General features: G+C 30.8%; 1 protein-coding gene across 1 annotated transcript; it reads right to left on the bottom strand.

Moving 5' to 3' along the window:
• Positions 1–13,057: 13,057 nt before the first annotated feature.
• LOC114180786 (receptor-like protein EIX2) lies at positions 13,058–16,380 on the bottom strand. The gene is made up of 2 exons (XM_028067078.1): positions 16,083–16,380; positions 13,058–15,927 (listed from the first exon to the last, which is right to left on the bottom strand). Exons 1-2 carry the CDS (start codon positions 16,378–16,380, stop codon positions 13,058–13,060), a joined length of 3,168 nt encoding a protein of 1,055 aa, XP_027922879.1.
• Between the last annotated feature and the right edge of the window lie 552 nt (positions 16,381–16,932).

Genomic DNA, 16,932 nt, shown 5'->3' with positions numbered 1-16,932 from the left:
AAGAAATTTCTCCACTCAAATTGTTTCTTGATAAATTTAAAGAAACTAACCCGAGCATGTTTGAAATCTGTTTTGGCATTTCACCTATCAAATTGTTACATGAGAGATCAATGCTCTTAAGAATCAATTCAGGATGTCTGAAGCTACGTTCCACACCTTTCCGCGTCCATGTTATTTGCAGCGTATAATAACTAGCACCGGAAACACTATAAATTTCAAAGTACTATTGTACCAATGCACTCGACTTTCAGTTTCAATTTTCTTGATGTTGTTTTGAGATAAAGCAGTGAAATTGTTTAAGCAAGTTGGAATTCCTTCTGATAACTTATTTCTTGAAAGATCCAACAATTGAATACGCTTCAAATAACATATATGAAGGGGAATATTTCCAGAGAAGTGATTCCCTCGCATGATCAAGATTATCAATTGCGGCATGCTTTCTCCAGCCCATGATTGTATTGGACCAGACAACATATTCTCACTCACATCCAACATAATTAAATTCTTGCAATTCTTCAAAGACAAAGGCAATTCACCTATCAAACTATTGTTTCGTAAAACCAAAGCTTCCAATTTAACTAGGGTGCCCGTGGAATCAGGAATCTTCCTTGACAATTCATTGCTGCTTAAATGAAGAAACAACATCGATCTACAGATTTCCAACAATCTGGAAGTTGCCCCTTCATTTGATTATATGATAAATCTAAAGTGGCCAAGTTAGTAGCTGTGACATTTCCACAAAAGAATGAAGAAAAATCTGAAAATTTATTTGTATAGAGCAACAGCTCAGAAGCTTGTAGCAAATATGATGAAACTTTTCCATCAAATTTATTTGAATTTAAATTTATAGATGGCCTGTAAGGGAGATTCAATTTCAAATTAGGAATTGCACCAATGAGATTATTGTGAGACATATTCAACTCGTACATAATTTGCAACTTGTTCCAAAACTATTCTGGTACGAAATCATCCAACCCATTATCAGATATGCAATACTTAAGAAACTTAATTGAAAAGGAGGAGCCCAGTTAGAGAGAAATTTTAAAGACAGTGAGTTGTATGACAAAAATAAGTAATATAATTTGGAAAAATTAGAAAGATGAGATTCGGTGACATATCAACCTCCAAAAAGTTGCCCTCCAAGGATAAAACCTCCAAATTAGATAGCAATCTCCGGTATCTTGCCTGTAATTTGGTTATAAGATAAGTTCAATTCACGAAATATGTGTCTGCTGCACCATGAAAATTTTTGAGAGAAGCTCGGTAATTCTCCCTTCAACTTGTTATATGAGAGGTCTAATTTCTGTAATTTGCACATGCTTCCGAAAAAAGAGGAAACATTGCCTTGTAGTTTGTTATCGGAGAGATAAAGATTTTCAAGAGAGTTCACCCCTTTCCAAAATTCATCTGGAATAGGACCTTCCAAGAAATTATGATCAAGGTGAAGGGAACGAAGATTTGCAGTGAAGTTAGAAAGTCAAAAAAAATACGGAGCATGATTTTAACAAGTTATTTTGGAGAGATTAAGGTAGGGAAGAGAGGAAAAAGATATCATTATTGAAGTAGAAGAAACCAGGAAACTTCTATCCACAATACTGCAGTTTACAAGATAAAGCATTTGCAGTTTGGAGCTAATATTGAAATTAGCTACAAACATTGAGGACCCAAGATTACTGTAAGAGAGGTCGAGGATCCTAAGAGATGGACAATTTGGAGATAGAGAATGTGATAAAGCTATATTATTGTGAGAAAGATAAAGTTCTTGAAGATGAAACTCGCAAAAAAATAATTATGACTGAAGTCGAGATGTTGAATATATTGCAAGTGAATCAATGAAGTGAGATTTATTACACCTCTCAAACGTTATGTAAAGTCACAGTTACCATGAAGATCAAGCAGATTTACATGACCAATATTAAAGTATAATGCAAATTCTAGAAGAATCTAAAAAAATATAAGATAGAGTTATTGAAATGTAAAGAAACTTCTAGAGTATTGGAGAAAAGCCTAGGATAGAAAGAAAAATCAAGAACATTCAACTATGTAGAAAAATCTAGAAGTATTTGCATTAGTTCTAGCTAGGAGTTTCTAGAATAATCTATGGGTCTATAAATACCCATGTATCCTACCATTTTGTAACATCAAGAACAACTAACACAACATCCAATACAACTACTCTCAACTACAAATACACTTCTCCAACTACTACTTTCACACTCTACTATCTACACATTTTCTCTATCCCTTCAACTATCCCTTTCACAACCTTGAATTACTATCAGTGGTATCAGAGCTACGTTCGGTCATCTACTGGGCGTAGATAAACTTTTCAACTACTTCAAAAAAAATTAGAACTCCATTCTATACTACTTCCAAAATATTTTCTCAACCTATGGCCACTACCAATCAAACATCATCAATTCCAGTACCTATTTTTACAGGAGAAAATTATGATTTTTGGAGTGTCAAAATGAAGACTTTCTTTCGCTCCCAAGATTTATGGGACATTATAGAAGAGGGGTTCACTATTCCAGAAGACACTTCCACTCTTACTGTAGCTCAAAAGAAGGAGTTGAAGGAAAACAAACAGAAGGATTCAAGGGCTTTATTTGCTCTTCAACAAGCAGTTGATGACACAATCTTTCCAAGAATAATAGGTGCCACAAACGCAAAGCAAGCTTGGAACACAATACAAGAAGAGTTTCAAGGAAGTGATGAGGTACGCAATGTTAAACTTCATTCTCTAAGACGAGAGTTTGAATTAATAAGAATGAAAGAATCTGAGACCATTAAAGACTACTATTTTAGAATAAAGGAAATAGTTAGTCAGATGAGAGCCTATGGGGAAACTATTCTTGACAAAAAAATCGTTGAGAAAATTTTAATTTCTATTCCCCAAAAATATGATGCAATCGCAACCGCGATTGAACAAACAAAAGATTTGGCCACATTGTCAGTAACACAACTAATGGGCTCTCTTGAAGCTTATGAACAAAGATTGAAAAGGCATGAAGAAGACTCAATCGAAAATGCCTTTCAATCAAAACTAAAATTACGGTCTCAGAATAAAGAATATGAAGGAGATAAAAGTAGAGGAGAAATTTCTAGAAATAAAGAAAATTCTAGAAGCTTCCCTATGACTCGTCAAGGAAAATATCCCCCATGTGGCATATGTAAAAAGACAAGTCACATGGAAAAAGATTGTTGGCATCATGGAAAACCTCAATGTCAATACTGCAAGAAATTTGGCCACGTAGAGAAGTATTGTCGTAATAAAAATAAGCATCAAGCAAACTTTGTTGAAGAACATAATCAAGAACAACGCTTATTTTATGCCAATCAAGAATCTCCTAACGGAGGAGAAAGTTGGTACTTGGATAGTGGATGCAGCAATCACATGGCCAAAGATCAAAGCATCTTCAAAGACATTGATAAATCTGTCAATGTCAAGGTTCGACTAGGAAACGGTACCATAGTGGAGTCTCAAGGCAAAGGAACTGTCATGGTGGAGACAAAGAAAGGTACGAAATTCATCAAGGATGTTTTATTGGTTCCCAATCTTAAAGAGAATCTTTTAAGTATTGGTCAAATGATGGAGAATGGATATTCTCTCCACTTTGAGAAAGATACATGCAAAATTTATGATAGTAGAAAGACAGAAATTGGCCAAGTAAAAATGGAGAAGAGAAATAGAAGCTTTCCCATAAGCTTCAAACCTGGTACTAATATTGCCATGAAGGCAGAAGTTGATGACTCGTGGCTTTGGCATAGGAGATTTGGCCACTTCAACACATATGCCTTAAAGCTTCTATATAAGAAAAACATGATGAGAGATCTTCCATGCTTAAAAGAGAATAATGAATCATGCGAAGGATGTCTCCTTGGTAAACAACATCGATTACCATTCTCGACCAACAAAGCATGGAGAGCAAAAGACTTACTAGAGTTGATCCATACTGATGTTTGTGGACCAATGAGGACGCCTTCACATCACAACAACAGGTACTTCATCCTCTTCATAGATGACTTCTCTAGAATGACATGGGTTTATTTCTTAAAGGCAAAGTCAGAAGTCTTTGGAATATTCAAGAAATTCAAGGCCCTTGTTGAGAAGCAAAGTGGAAAACAAATAAAAGTACTTAGAAGTGATCATGGAAAGGAGTATACATCTCGCGAGTTTGACAAATTCTGCGAAGATGAAGGCATAGAGAGACAACTCACAGTCGCATATACTCCACAACAAAACGGTGTATCAGAAAGAAAAAATCGCACAGTCATGGAGATGGCAAGATCAATGCTAAAAGAGAAAGGTATGCCTAACACTTTTTGGGCTGAAGTAGTCTACACTGTAGTTTACATTTTAAACAGATGTCCAACTAAGGCGGTCAAAGACAAGACTCCTATTGAAGCTTGGAGTGGAAGAAAGCCATCAGCCAAACACCTGCGAGTATTTGGGTCTATCTGCTACATACATGTTCCTGATCAAAGGAGGCACAAGCTTGAAGACAAGACTATACGAGGAATATTCTTGGGATATAGCACACAATCAAAAGGCTATCGAGTTTACAACCTACAAACAAAAAAGCTCGTCATTAGTCGAGATGTTGAAATTAATGAAAATGCTTCTTGGAATTGGGAAGAAGAAAAAGTTGTTAAAAGCACCACTTTAGTTCCAGTGCAACAATATCAAGAAGAAATTCAAGAAGAGGCAGAAGCTTCAGGTACGCCTTCTCCACCTCCATTAGAAGATTCTTCACTAGAGTCCACTCCAAGACGAGTAAGATCTTTGGTAGACATATACGAAACCTGCAATATGGCCATGATTGAGCCTAACTGCTATGAGGAAGCATCAAAGCAAGAAATATAGGTCAAGGCTATGGAAGAAAAGGTTAAAATGATTGAGAAGAATAACACTTGGGAGCTCGTAAACTGTCCTCAAGGAAAAGACATCATTGGAGTGAAATGGGTATATAAAACAAAGCTCAATTTTGATGGAACTATACAAAAGCATAAGGCCAGGTTGGTCGCAAAAGGATACTCACAACAACCAGGAATCGACTACAATGAGACATTTGCTCCAGTCGCACGACTAGATACAATAAGAGCTCTAATAGCCCTAGCAGCACGAAAAGGATGGAACATCTATCAACTAGATGTCAAATCAGCCTTCCTAAATGGAGTGCTCGAAGAAGAGATTTATGTTGAACAACCTCAAGGCTTCATCAATAAAGGCAATGAAGGAAAAGTACTAAGACAAAAAAAAGCCTTATACGGCTTAAAGCAAGCTCCTCGAGCATGGTATAGCAAGATTGATCAATACTTCATCGATCAAGGATTCAGGAGGAGCAAAAGTGAGCCAACACTATATATTAAAGCACAAGGTCAGTATCACCTCATTGTCTCCTTATATGTCGATGATCTTATCTATACAGGAAACAATTTGGAGATGATGAAAGAATTTAAAGAAGACATGATGAAGACATTTGAGATGACCGACCTTGGGTTGATGAACTATTTCCTCGGTATAGAGGTGAAACAACAAGAAGACGGCATATTTATATCTCAAAAGAAATATATTGAAGCCCTATTGAAGAAGTTCAAGATGTATGATTGTAAACCTGTCGCTACTCCATTGGTGGTAAATGAGAAACTACAAAAAGATGATGGAGCACAAGAAACAGATGCATCACGCTACAGAAGTTTGATTGGAAGTCTCTTATATCTCACAGCCACAAGACCAGACATTATGTATGCCACAAGTCTTCTATCAAGATTCATGCAAAAGCCAAGTCAGATTCATTATGGAGTAGGAAAAAGAATTTTAAGATATCTACAAGGCACAAAGGAGTTTGGAATATGGTACAAAACCATGACTAACTCAAGGATCATTGGCTACACCGATAGTGATTGGGCAGGATCAAAAGATGACATGAAGAGCACCTCAGGCTATGCTTTCTCGCTTGGATCGAGAATATTCTCTTGGGCATCAAAGAAGCAAGCAACTGTTGCACAATCAACAGCTGAAGCAGAATATGTGGCTGCTGCTGAAGCAACAAGTCAAGCTATATGGCTTCGAAAGATATTCAAAGATATGGGAGAGAAACAAAGTGGACCTACTACAATCAACTGTGATAATAAATCAGCTATCGCAATGACGAAGAACCCAATACATCACAGTAGAACAAAACACATAGCAATTAAATACCACTTCATCAGAGAAGCGGAAACAAATATGAAGATACGACTTGAGTACTGCCCGACAGAAGATCAAATTGCAGATATCTTCACAAAGGCCTTACCAAGACCAAGATTTGAACTACTACGCGCTATGCTTGGAGTTACCGAATTTGCATCAAGGAGGAGTATTAAAGTATAATGCAAATTCTAGAAGAATCTAAAAAAATATAAGATAGAGTTATTGAAATGTAAAGAAACTTCTAGAGTATTGGAGAAAAGCCTAGGATAGAAAGAAAAATCAAGAACATTCAACTATGTAGAAAAATCTAGAAGTATTTGCATTAGTTCTAGCTAGGAGTTTTTAGAATAATCTATGGGTCTATAAATACCCATGTATCCTACCATTTTGTAACATCAAGAACAACTAACACAACATCCAATACAACTACTCTCAACTACAAATACACTTCTCCAACTACTACTTTCACACTCTACTATCTACACATTTTCTCTATCCCTTCAACTATCCCTTTCACAACCTTAAATTACTATCAACCAGTTTGATGGTTGCAATGAATGCGTTTCCATTTGCAGCAATCTGTATTATTGTGGTGGTTGCTCCAACTGGACAACATTCCAAACTCATCTATCAGGCTTTCTTTGAAGCTGAGAAGTGCTTGCCTCTCCCTCTCTATGCACTTTGCTTCACCATTTTCGCTGGAGTTATTGAATGTCACACTAATTCCTGAGGCAAGCAAAGAAAGTAGGAGAAGAACATAAAATATTTTGAGAAAATAAGCACTCATTATAATTTGCCTGATATCAGTTCTTTATAGCTAGAAACAGAGAGGAGAGTAAACGAACAGTAATATAGTGCGAATGATTCAGTTCTTTTTTATTTCACGTATGAGGTTTAGAAAGCTAGAAAGCTCCATGACATCCCTATATTCATGATTGTGGGACCGACTCTGGCTTTCCAAAACTCTATTATATGTTTCTAAATGAGAAGAATCAAATTAGTTTGTATTATGTTAGATAATTGTTATCTCTCTTAATCTCTCATCTGTGGATAATTAACCACACCAATAGTAACATAATCAGGAAAAATAAAACTTCTTAAAAAAAATTTAGATCTTTTCCACTTGAGTTAGAAAATTAGTACATCAATTATACAAAAAGAAAAATTGGTCTTGAGAAAAACACAAGATGTTGCAAATTTGTTAAAAAACTACTAGAATTTTTTACAATATATAAGATTTATTTTATAAATGTTAAAAGGAAAATAAGAAAATATTTTTTTTTATTCTTTTAAGAATTTTAATTGACAGATTATTCGTTTGTAAATAATTATTTTCTAAAAAATAATAAAATTTGTAAGTATTTTTTATAATTATTTTTGCGAAAAATATTTTATACAAAATATTTAAAAAAATTTGTTATTAATTTTTAATAATTTTTTTATAATAAAATTTGGAAGTATTATTTTTTTAAAAAATTCAAAATAAAATTAGGAGAAGATATGAGTATTTTTAGTAATGATGGAAAAAGTAAAACCAGTCCAAAAATCTAGTTATTGATTTTCGTAATCAATCACTTATAAAATTTTGCAATAAGACATTTTAAAGAGGAAATATAAAACCAGCTCAAATTAAGATATTGATCGTTTGATTGAATCATTCTAAGGGTTTGAATATTAAGCAGATTGGATACTTGGAAAGAGGGAAATAGAAATGACAAATAAATTCGTGTACGTGGGTATTGGATATGGAGATATACATATCTCCGTTATAATACTCGTCTCCGTCATACATTTGTTATTGTTTATATTATTAAAATATTCACAATTAATTATGTAACCAATATATATATATATATATATATATATATATATATATACTTTCTATTTTTATTTTTTCTAATTATTTGGTTTGTCATAAAACTTATTTGTATCTCCAATATATTTTTCAATTTATCATAACATTTATGTAATTATGTTAAAATGATATATGTCAATTAAAATTTTATGTCTCATTTGAATATTTCTATTATTTTTTAATATTGTTTTTATTGCATATTTTCTTTTTCCCTGAGAATGTTTAATACTTTCAATTTAAGTATTTAATAGCATAAACTTTTCATTTACTAGGTAATATAATTTTTTTTACTTATTATTATTAATTTTTGTTTCATTTGAAGAACTCTTTTTATTTCGCTCAAACAATTTTTGTTATTTCTCAACCATTGAGTATATATGTTGATATTTGAAAAGTTTTCTTAGATCTCTAATGTATTTTTCATATTATCATACCTTTAATATACCTTTTTTTGTTTGCTTTATGTAATATCTTTCAATAGTCTCTCAAATTGTTTATGAATTTGTTAATTTTTTTAATATTTTTATTTATTGTCTATTTTCATCACATAAAATACTATTTTGATATATTTTATCTAGTTATTTTTTATTTTCTAACTCATTATCAATCATACTTTAATTTTCTCACTATAATTGTATAAATAACTTTTATTTGCTATAATATAAAAATTTAATATAATTTCCATGAATATTTTTTTATTAACATCCAACATATATTAGAGTTCAAAAAATACAAGATCTATATTAAAATTTTATTATTATGTTTATTATTTCTTCTTTGCATCATTTTGATCAAGTGATGTATTATAACTTTTATTAATGTATAAAAAAGATATTCATTAGAATTTAAAAAATTGAAGTAAACAAATATTTAAAATATATTTTAATTTGAATATTTGTTTTCCTTTTATATATTTTTTAAATATTTTTAAATTTTATCAATTAGGTTTCATTAATGTTTGCAAATTTAATAAATGTTTTGGTTCTTATGAAATTTTATTTAGTATTCTAATATAAAATGTAAATAATTATAATTTATTTCAAAGTATTTGATATCGAAAAAATAATCATCCTCCTAATATTAAATATTTGATAATATCATGTTACTTAACCGTAATATTTTATTATTTTATGAAAATTAATTAAAATTAATATTGAAGTAGTAAGAAAAGGGTACGGTATGAGTATGAGATTATACCCGTTACCGGTGAGGATGTGAATGAGACAAAAGTTTGATACCTGTTGGATTTGGATATGAGGATGAAGATAAATTTGTTTTACGAAAATGGGTATGAGATAACGAACCCGTCCCCGCTCCTTTGCCGTCCTTAGAGGAAAAATGAAACAGTTGAAAGACCTTATTCACTATCCTAATCAAATTCATTTTAATTATGCTTAGAAGATGGAACACGTTGAAAAGAGAAAACACGTGAAACTATTAATTGTGGTGTTTGAATCCATTTTAAGGGTTAGAAAAATTAAGCATGTTAGACACTTGAAAATGAAATTATTTCAAAGACCTTAAACTATTGACTGACCTAATCGAATTCATTTTACGGGATACAAAAATTAAGCATCTTTACATTTCAAAAGAAGAAGATGAGAGGTGTCAAAAAAGTCCTTACTTAAATCCATTTTATGGGTTACAAAAATTAAAATTGGACCAAAGAACTTAAGCTATTGACTGTCCTAATCAAATCCACTTTATGGGTTGGAAAAATTAAGCATGTTTGACATTTCAAAAGAAGAAAATGAGAGTAGTCCAAAAAGTCCTTAAACTATTAATTCTTATATTTCAATCCATTTTATGGGTTAGAAAAATTAAATATCTCAAACACTTGTAAAAAGAAAGTTAAATTGGTAAAAGAACTTCAGGATTATGCTAGTCGAATCTATTTTAATGTTGGCAAATTAAACACTTGATGAGAAAAAGAAAAAGAATGAATCTGATAAAAAACATTCAAGATATTTGTTTTAATTAAATCAAATTATTCTTAATAATTCAAATTATCACACAAACTAAATGAAAATAAAAAAAAAATCAGAAACACAACTCATAACTTGAAAAGTTTAAAAAACTGTATGCAACATTTATATTGACAAGTATTACTAGATATTTTGTGTTGTTTGTATGACCTTTTAGTTGTTGTCATCGGCAGCTATTTCATAAGCACTTTTATTTCTTTATGTTAAGCTTTTGGTTTGGGCAGTAGTTTGTAGAACTCTCTCTATCTTAAGCTCTCTTTCTTTTGTTTTTTTAATTATGTATTAAGAAAATTAACAAATAATTATTATGAAAATAATTAATTTATATAATATTATTAAGTTTTATAATTATATTTGATTATAAATATAAGATTGGAATAAGAAAGTCAAATCTTGAATTTTGTGTATATTTTTATAATAACAATCATTTAATTTGACATAAGCAGTATTTTTTTTGTATCAATTTCTTAAAATTAATATAGTAGATTATATTGACCTTAATAGTCATTTATAATATCCGTTTGATTTGCATTAATTGATGGATCAGTAGGAGTTGAAGTGTTAAGATATTTAAGTTTTTTAAAATATTTTTAATTAGTTATTATGTTAGAGTTAAGTTATTATTCTTTAGTTATTATTGTTTGATAGACCAACATTAGATAAAAAATGTGTTTGTTAAGGTATTATTGCACATATTGATATTTTTCTGTTTTTTTTAAAGTTAGATTAAGAAAATAATTATAATAACAATTATTATTTTTACATAAATAATTTATTCATATAATTATATATATAATATTTAAAAAATATAATAATATTAAACTATATTAATAATAATTCTACTATTAATATTAATAATATCAATATTAAAAAATATTTTTGTATTATTAAAATTTATAATTAAACTTTGAAATTATATATCTTATTAAAATGAAATACATATACACGGATCATTATTAGAATAAAATATAGATATATTGTCCATTATTTATCCCATAAAAATACAAAACAAATAGAATATTAAATTTTGTTAACAAAAACATATATTTATATATATATATACATATATATATATATATATATATATATATATATATATATATATATATATATATATATATATAAAAGATTTAAAATAACATGAAATACGTATATACACAGATTGTAACTAAAATAAAATGTAAACATGTTATATGTTATGAATTACCGTATAAAATAAAAACAATAATATTAATAATAATAATATTATTATTATTATTAGCAAAAACACACTTTTCTTTTTGTTTGTTTAATTTTTATAAAAGTTTGAGTTAAAATTAATAAAAAATGTATAGTTAATTTTTAAAATAGTTATTAAATGTAAAATTAAAAAAATAAAATATATATACAAAAAAGTTTTTAAAATAACTATTAAAGACTACAGAAGTTTTTAAAATAACAGTTAAAGATAAATTATTTATAAAATAATTAATTTTTAAAATAATAATTAAGGATAAAATTAAATTAATAAATATAGACACAAAAAATGGAATCTTTTATAAATTATAAATTATTATTATATTTTTATTAAGAATAATAATAATACAAAATAATAATTATATTAATAACAATAATTCTACCCGCACGTGACATTTTTTTATTGCCTTTGATTAGAAACATATGTTAGCTTTCTTCCCTGTTCTAATTTAAAAAAATTAACAGAAAAGATCGTTGAAAACTGAATCGAAAAGAATATTGAACATGAAAATTTATGTTCAAAACTCCATTAAGTTGACTTTTAAAAGATTAAGATGGAAGAATTAATAATTGTTTTAAATTTTAATAGTGTAAAATATATAAAAGAGAGCTATCGGCGAGAAATATTTAGTTTGTTTTCATTTTTAATAGAGTAAAATATATAAAAATATTTAGTCACAGGAAGTGCTTCTTTCAAACTATGGGAACAACATACAAAACATTCTCCGGTGTGTTTTAAAATACAGTTCCGCTTTTAAGTATACAATTTTAATATAACTACGGCTTTTCGTTAAAATAATTTAATTTACCAAAGAAATAAGCAAATATACCATTATCCAACGAGACAATAAATAACTTTAAGTGTTATATATTAATGAATTTTTTATTTTAAAATTCTATTCTGAATTTAAAAAACATCAACAAATATTTATATACAGTTAAATGAGATAAGAGGTTAATTAGATGTAGATGTGACTGCCATTGGGATATCAACGTATGAAAGAGTGAATAAGATGATATTAAATAGATGCAGAAGTATAAATTATTGGGATATCTTACATTCTTCCTCACATATACAAATTTGGACATGCTATATCTGAATGTGGCAAGCCACTAACAATCCTCCATTTTTAAGATGCAATGTAAAAGCTTCACATTATTGGAATATCTCACTTTCTTGGCTTAAAACTAAATTTACATAATAGATTATTCAATTATACACTATCAAATCAATAAGCTTCATGAAACTTCAACCTCCAAATCTTGTACTGCTAACAATTTGTAATGCTTTCATCAATGGAGTCTTGAAGCAAATCATTACAAACTGCAAAGTTTGTGCTAAAATTTATGAGAGACGTTAGTAATGATGGAAAAGTATTTGGAAACCAAATATTATAATGATAAATTAAATAAAGCAAATCGCTATGAACTAAGTTTTGTGCTGAGATTCAGATGATGACAAACATTATTAGTAATGATGGAAAAATAATTTGGAGACCAAATTTTAGCGGTAAACTAAATGAAAACTAAATTATTTACACCATCAATAATTCCTTTACACCAACAAAAAACAATTATTTTTGGAAAAAAAAAAGGAACACCAATAGTAAAGCCATGAATAGGAAGATACGATATAATCAATGTTTAATAAATTTTTACAAAGGTATTCTTCATTTCAATATAATATCTAGTTACTGCATGAGAGAAATAAGTACTATAAGATTCAAAGAAAGATGTCACTAGAATTATGTACCTGCCAGTTTCTGAGCCACCTTCTGCACTCTGTTAGTCTCTGATATACCTTTGGCACTTTGCAAAGTTCACTGCCACCATTACAAGTAAATAGTCTATCAGTTTATTCAAGAACATCAGATAAGTGATTCTCCATGGTTGCCAAAGTAGTAATGGACCTAATAAGCCCCAAAAGCCTGTGAAGAATCCTATCCCCAAGCTCATGTATAATGCTTCATAGAAAACATGATATTCTCCATGGGCTTCTTCTTTTTGAGGCTTTACTAATGTCTGATCCCCAGAACAACTCTTGTTAACTTGTTCACCACAAAGATCAACATTTCCTTCAAAACAAGAGGCATCAAATGTTTCCAAGTGTCTTCCCAATGGGATTCTTCCAGAAAGAGAGTTGTGTGACAAGTCTAATATTTGGAGAAAATCCATTTCAGAAAGAGATGAAGGAATTCTCCCCTCGAATTTATTTCTTGATAAGTCAAGGGATTCAAGTAAACATAAATTTCCAATCTCGGAAGGAATTTCTCCTCTCAAATTGTTTCTTGATAAATTCAAAGAAACTAACCCGAGCAAGTATGTAATCTCTTTCGGCAATTCACCGGTTAAATTGTTACATGAGAGATCAATACTCCGAAGAATCAATTCGGGTTGTGTGAAGTTGCGTTCATCACCTTTCCACATCCAGGTTATACGAAACATATAATAACTACCACTGAAAAGATTATAAATTTCGTAGTAAGTACTATTGTACCAATGCACACGACTTTCAGTTTCTGTTCTGTCGATGCTGTTTTCAGATAATGCAGTAAAATTGTTTAAGCAAGTTGGAATTCCTTCTGATAACTTATTTTTGGAAAGATCCAACAATTGAACATGTTTCAAATAACATAGACGAGAGGGAAGATTTCCTGAGAAGTGATTCCCTCGCATGATCAAGATTATCAATTGTTGCATGCTTTCTCCAACCCATGCTGGTATTGGACCGGACAACATATTCTCACTAACATCCAGCATAATTAAATTCCTGCAATTCTTCAAAGAGAACGGCAATTCACCCATTAATCTATTGTTTCGTAAAACCAAAGCTTCCAATTTCACAAGGGTTCCCATGGAGATAGGAATCTTTCCTGACAATTGATTGCTACTTAAATCAAGAAATAATAATCGGTCGACAAATTTCCAACAATCCGGGAGCTGCCCCTTTATTTGATTATACGATAAATCTAAAGTGCCCAAGTTTGATGTGGTCAGGTTTCCACATGAGAAATCTGAAAATTTATTTGCAGAGAGCAACAACTCGGAAGCTTGTAGCAAGAATAATGAGACTTTTCCCTCAAATTTATTTGAATTTAAATTTATTGATGGTCTGAAAGGAAGCCTTAATTTCATGTTAGGAATTGAACCAATGAAATTATTGTGAGACATATTCAACTCGTACATAATTTGCAATTTGTTCCAAAACCATTCTGGTACGGAATCATTCAGCTGATTATCAGATATATCTAGTTGTAGTAAAGAATTTTGAGTTTGAAGCCAGCTAGGAATATTCGGACCTAGATTGCAAGATGCAAGACCCAAAAACATTAATTGAAAAGGTGGAACCCAATTAGAGACAAATTTTAGTGACAATGAGTTGTGTGACAAGTATAACAAATATAATTTGGAAAAATTAGAAAGATGAGATTCAGTGACATCACCCTCTAAAGAATTTTCCTCCAACGATAAAATCTGCAACTCAGATAGCAATCTGACGCTCTCGGGTATCTTGCCAGTAATTTGGTTATGAGATAAGCTCAATTCCCGAAATATGTGTCTGCCACACCATGAAGAATTCTGAATGAAGCTCGGAAATTCGCCCTTAAACTTGTTTCTTGAGAGGTCTAACCTCTGTAATTTGCACATGATCCCAAAGAAAGACGGAACCTTGCCTTGTAGTTTGTTATCCGATACATAAAGATTTTCAAGAGAGTTCATTGCTTTCCCAAATCCATCTGGAATGGGATCTTCCAACAAATTATAATCAAGACGAAGTGTGTGAAGACTGGTAGTGAAGTTAGAAAGCCAGTGAAATACAGAGCACGATTTTAACAAGTTATGGGAGAGAGCAAGATAGAGAATAGATGAGGCATAAGTAGAAGTAGGTGAAACAAGGAAACTTCTATCTATAAGACTGCAGTTCCGTAGCAGAAGCACTTGTAGTCTGGAGCTGATATTAAAATTGGCTAGAAACATTGTTGATGTTAGATTATTGTAAGAGCGGTCGAGGATCTTCAGAGATGGAAAATTTGGGCATAGAGATGAGAAAACAATATTATTATAAGGAAGATAAAGCTCTTGAAGATGAAAGCTAAAGTTAAACAAGAGTTGAAGAGTTGATGATGTCAACATATTACAAGAGAGATCTAGCACGTTGAGAGAAGTGGAAAAGTTAGACAAATGAGAATGGAACAAAGATTGAACATCATTATCCAAAAGATCACAGTTAATTAGACTCAACTCGCTCAAGTTTGAAATTAATTTACTGATACTTTGTAGCCACTGGTGAGAATAACTAAGATGATGCAATGAGTTCAGCCCAAGAATGGTTAAGGAATCGAGAGTGGACAGCCATTTTGCATCCTTAGCTTTTATATCAAAATTGCCACCTAGTCGTAGAGTATGCAACAATGGAAGATTCCCTATGCGAAAAGGGATTGCTCCAGAAAGGGAATTTGAGATATAGTTTGGCGTATTCGTTTTGTATAGAATAGTGTTACTCCCAAGACTGAGATATTGTAGCTGTCTGAGATTTCCAATTTGACATGGGATTTTTCCGGAAAGAAAAAATGCTCCAAGATCGAGATGCTGTAAGTGCTTGAGATTTCCAATCTGAATAGGAGCTGAGAGAGATTTCCAAGTGTAGAAGGAATCTTGCCAGAAAAATAAGAATTGGAGAGATCGAGATATCTTAAGTTTGTGAAGGAGCCAATGAACTCTGGAATGTAACTCGTTACAAAATAATTATGGCTGAGATCCATATGTTGAATATAAGACAAGTGAATCAATGAAGTAATATTGATTGCACCTCTCAAATACGGTGTATAGTCGAAGTTTCCATGAAGATCAAGCAGTTGTACATGAGCAGTTTGATGGTTGCAGAGAATGCGTTTCCATTTGCAGCAATCAGTATTATTGGTCCAAGTGGAGAGCATGCCAAAGTCATCTATGAGGCCTTCTTTGAAGCTCAGGAGTGCTTCCCTCTCACTCTTTATGCACTTTGCTTCACCACTTTCACTTGAGTTCTTCATTGTCACACTAATTCCTGAGGCAAGCAAAGAAAGCATGAGAAGAACATAAAATGTTTTCAGAAAATAAGCACTCATGATTCAGTTCTTTTCTCCTTCACCTTGATGTTTAGAAAGCTCCATTCCCCATTTATATTCCAAAAAGTTTATTTCATAAAATAATAAATAAACATAATTCACAGAGATGGAAAATAATTGTTATTATTTAAGCCTATAGACTACTTCCAACTTTACTTTTTAATACTTTGACATAACATAGTTTGTTTACTTTAAATTACAACTATATATACGAATTACATACAAACTATGTAAATTGTCATATAAATTCATTTGAAACGGTTGACGTTTTTTAGAATACAAATTTATAAATTAAAGAATGTAGATTGAAAGAGATGAAGGAGATGGTGATTAAACAGACCAAAGAGATGGTAATAAATACTGTTATCTATATATATATATATACTGTTATCTTCATTGTATTGCGGAGCATCCAATACATTGTCTTTTACTTTTTCTATTTTTAGAACCAACCATTACTTAAATTTAGATTTAACTAGTTTTCTGAGTTGTATTTTCCTACTGTTTTTTTTCATTTATATGATTTTTTGATTTCTGTGAGAATTGCAGACT

Source organism: Vigna unguiculata, chromosome 4 (assembly GCF_004118075.2).
Source record: "Vigna unguiculata cultivar IT97K-499-35 chromosome 4, ASM411807v1, whole genome shotgun sequence".
NCBI classification, from domain to species: Eukaryota; Viridiplantae; Streptophyta; class Magnoliopsida; order Fabales; family Fabaceae; genus Vigna; species Vigna unguiculata.
This window is presented reverse-complemented; position numbering and strand designations above follow the sequence as displayed.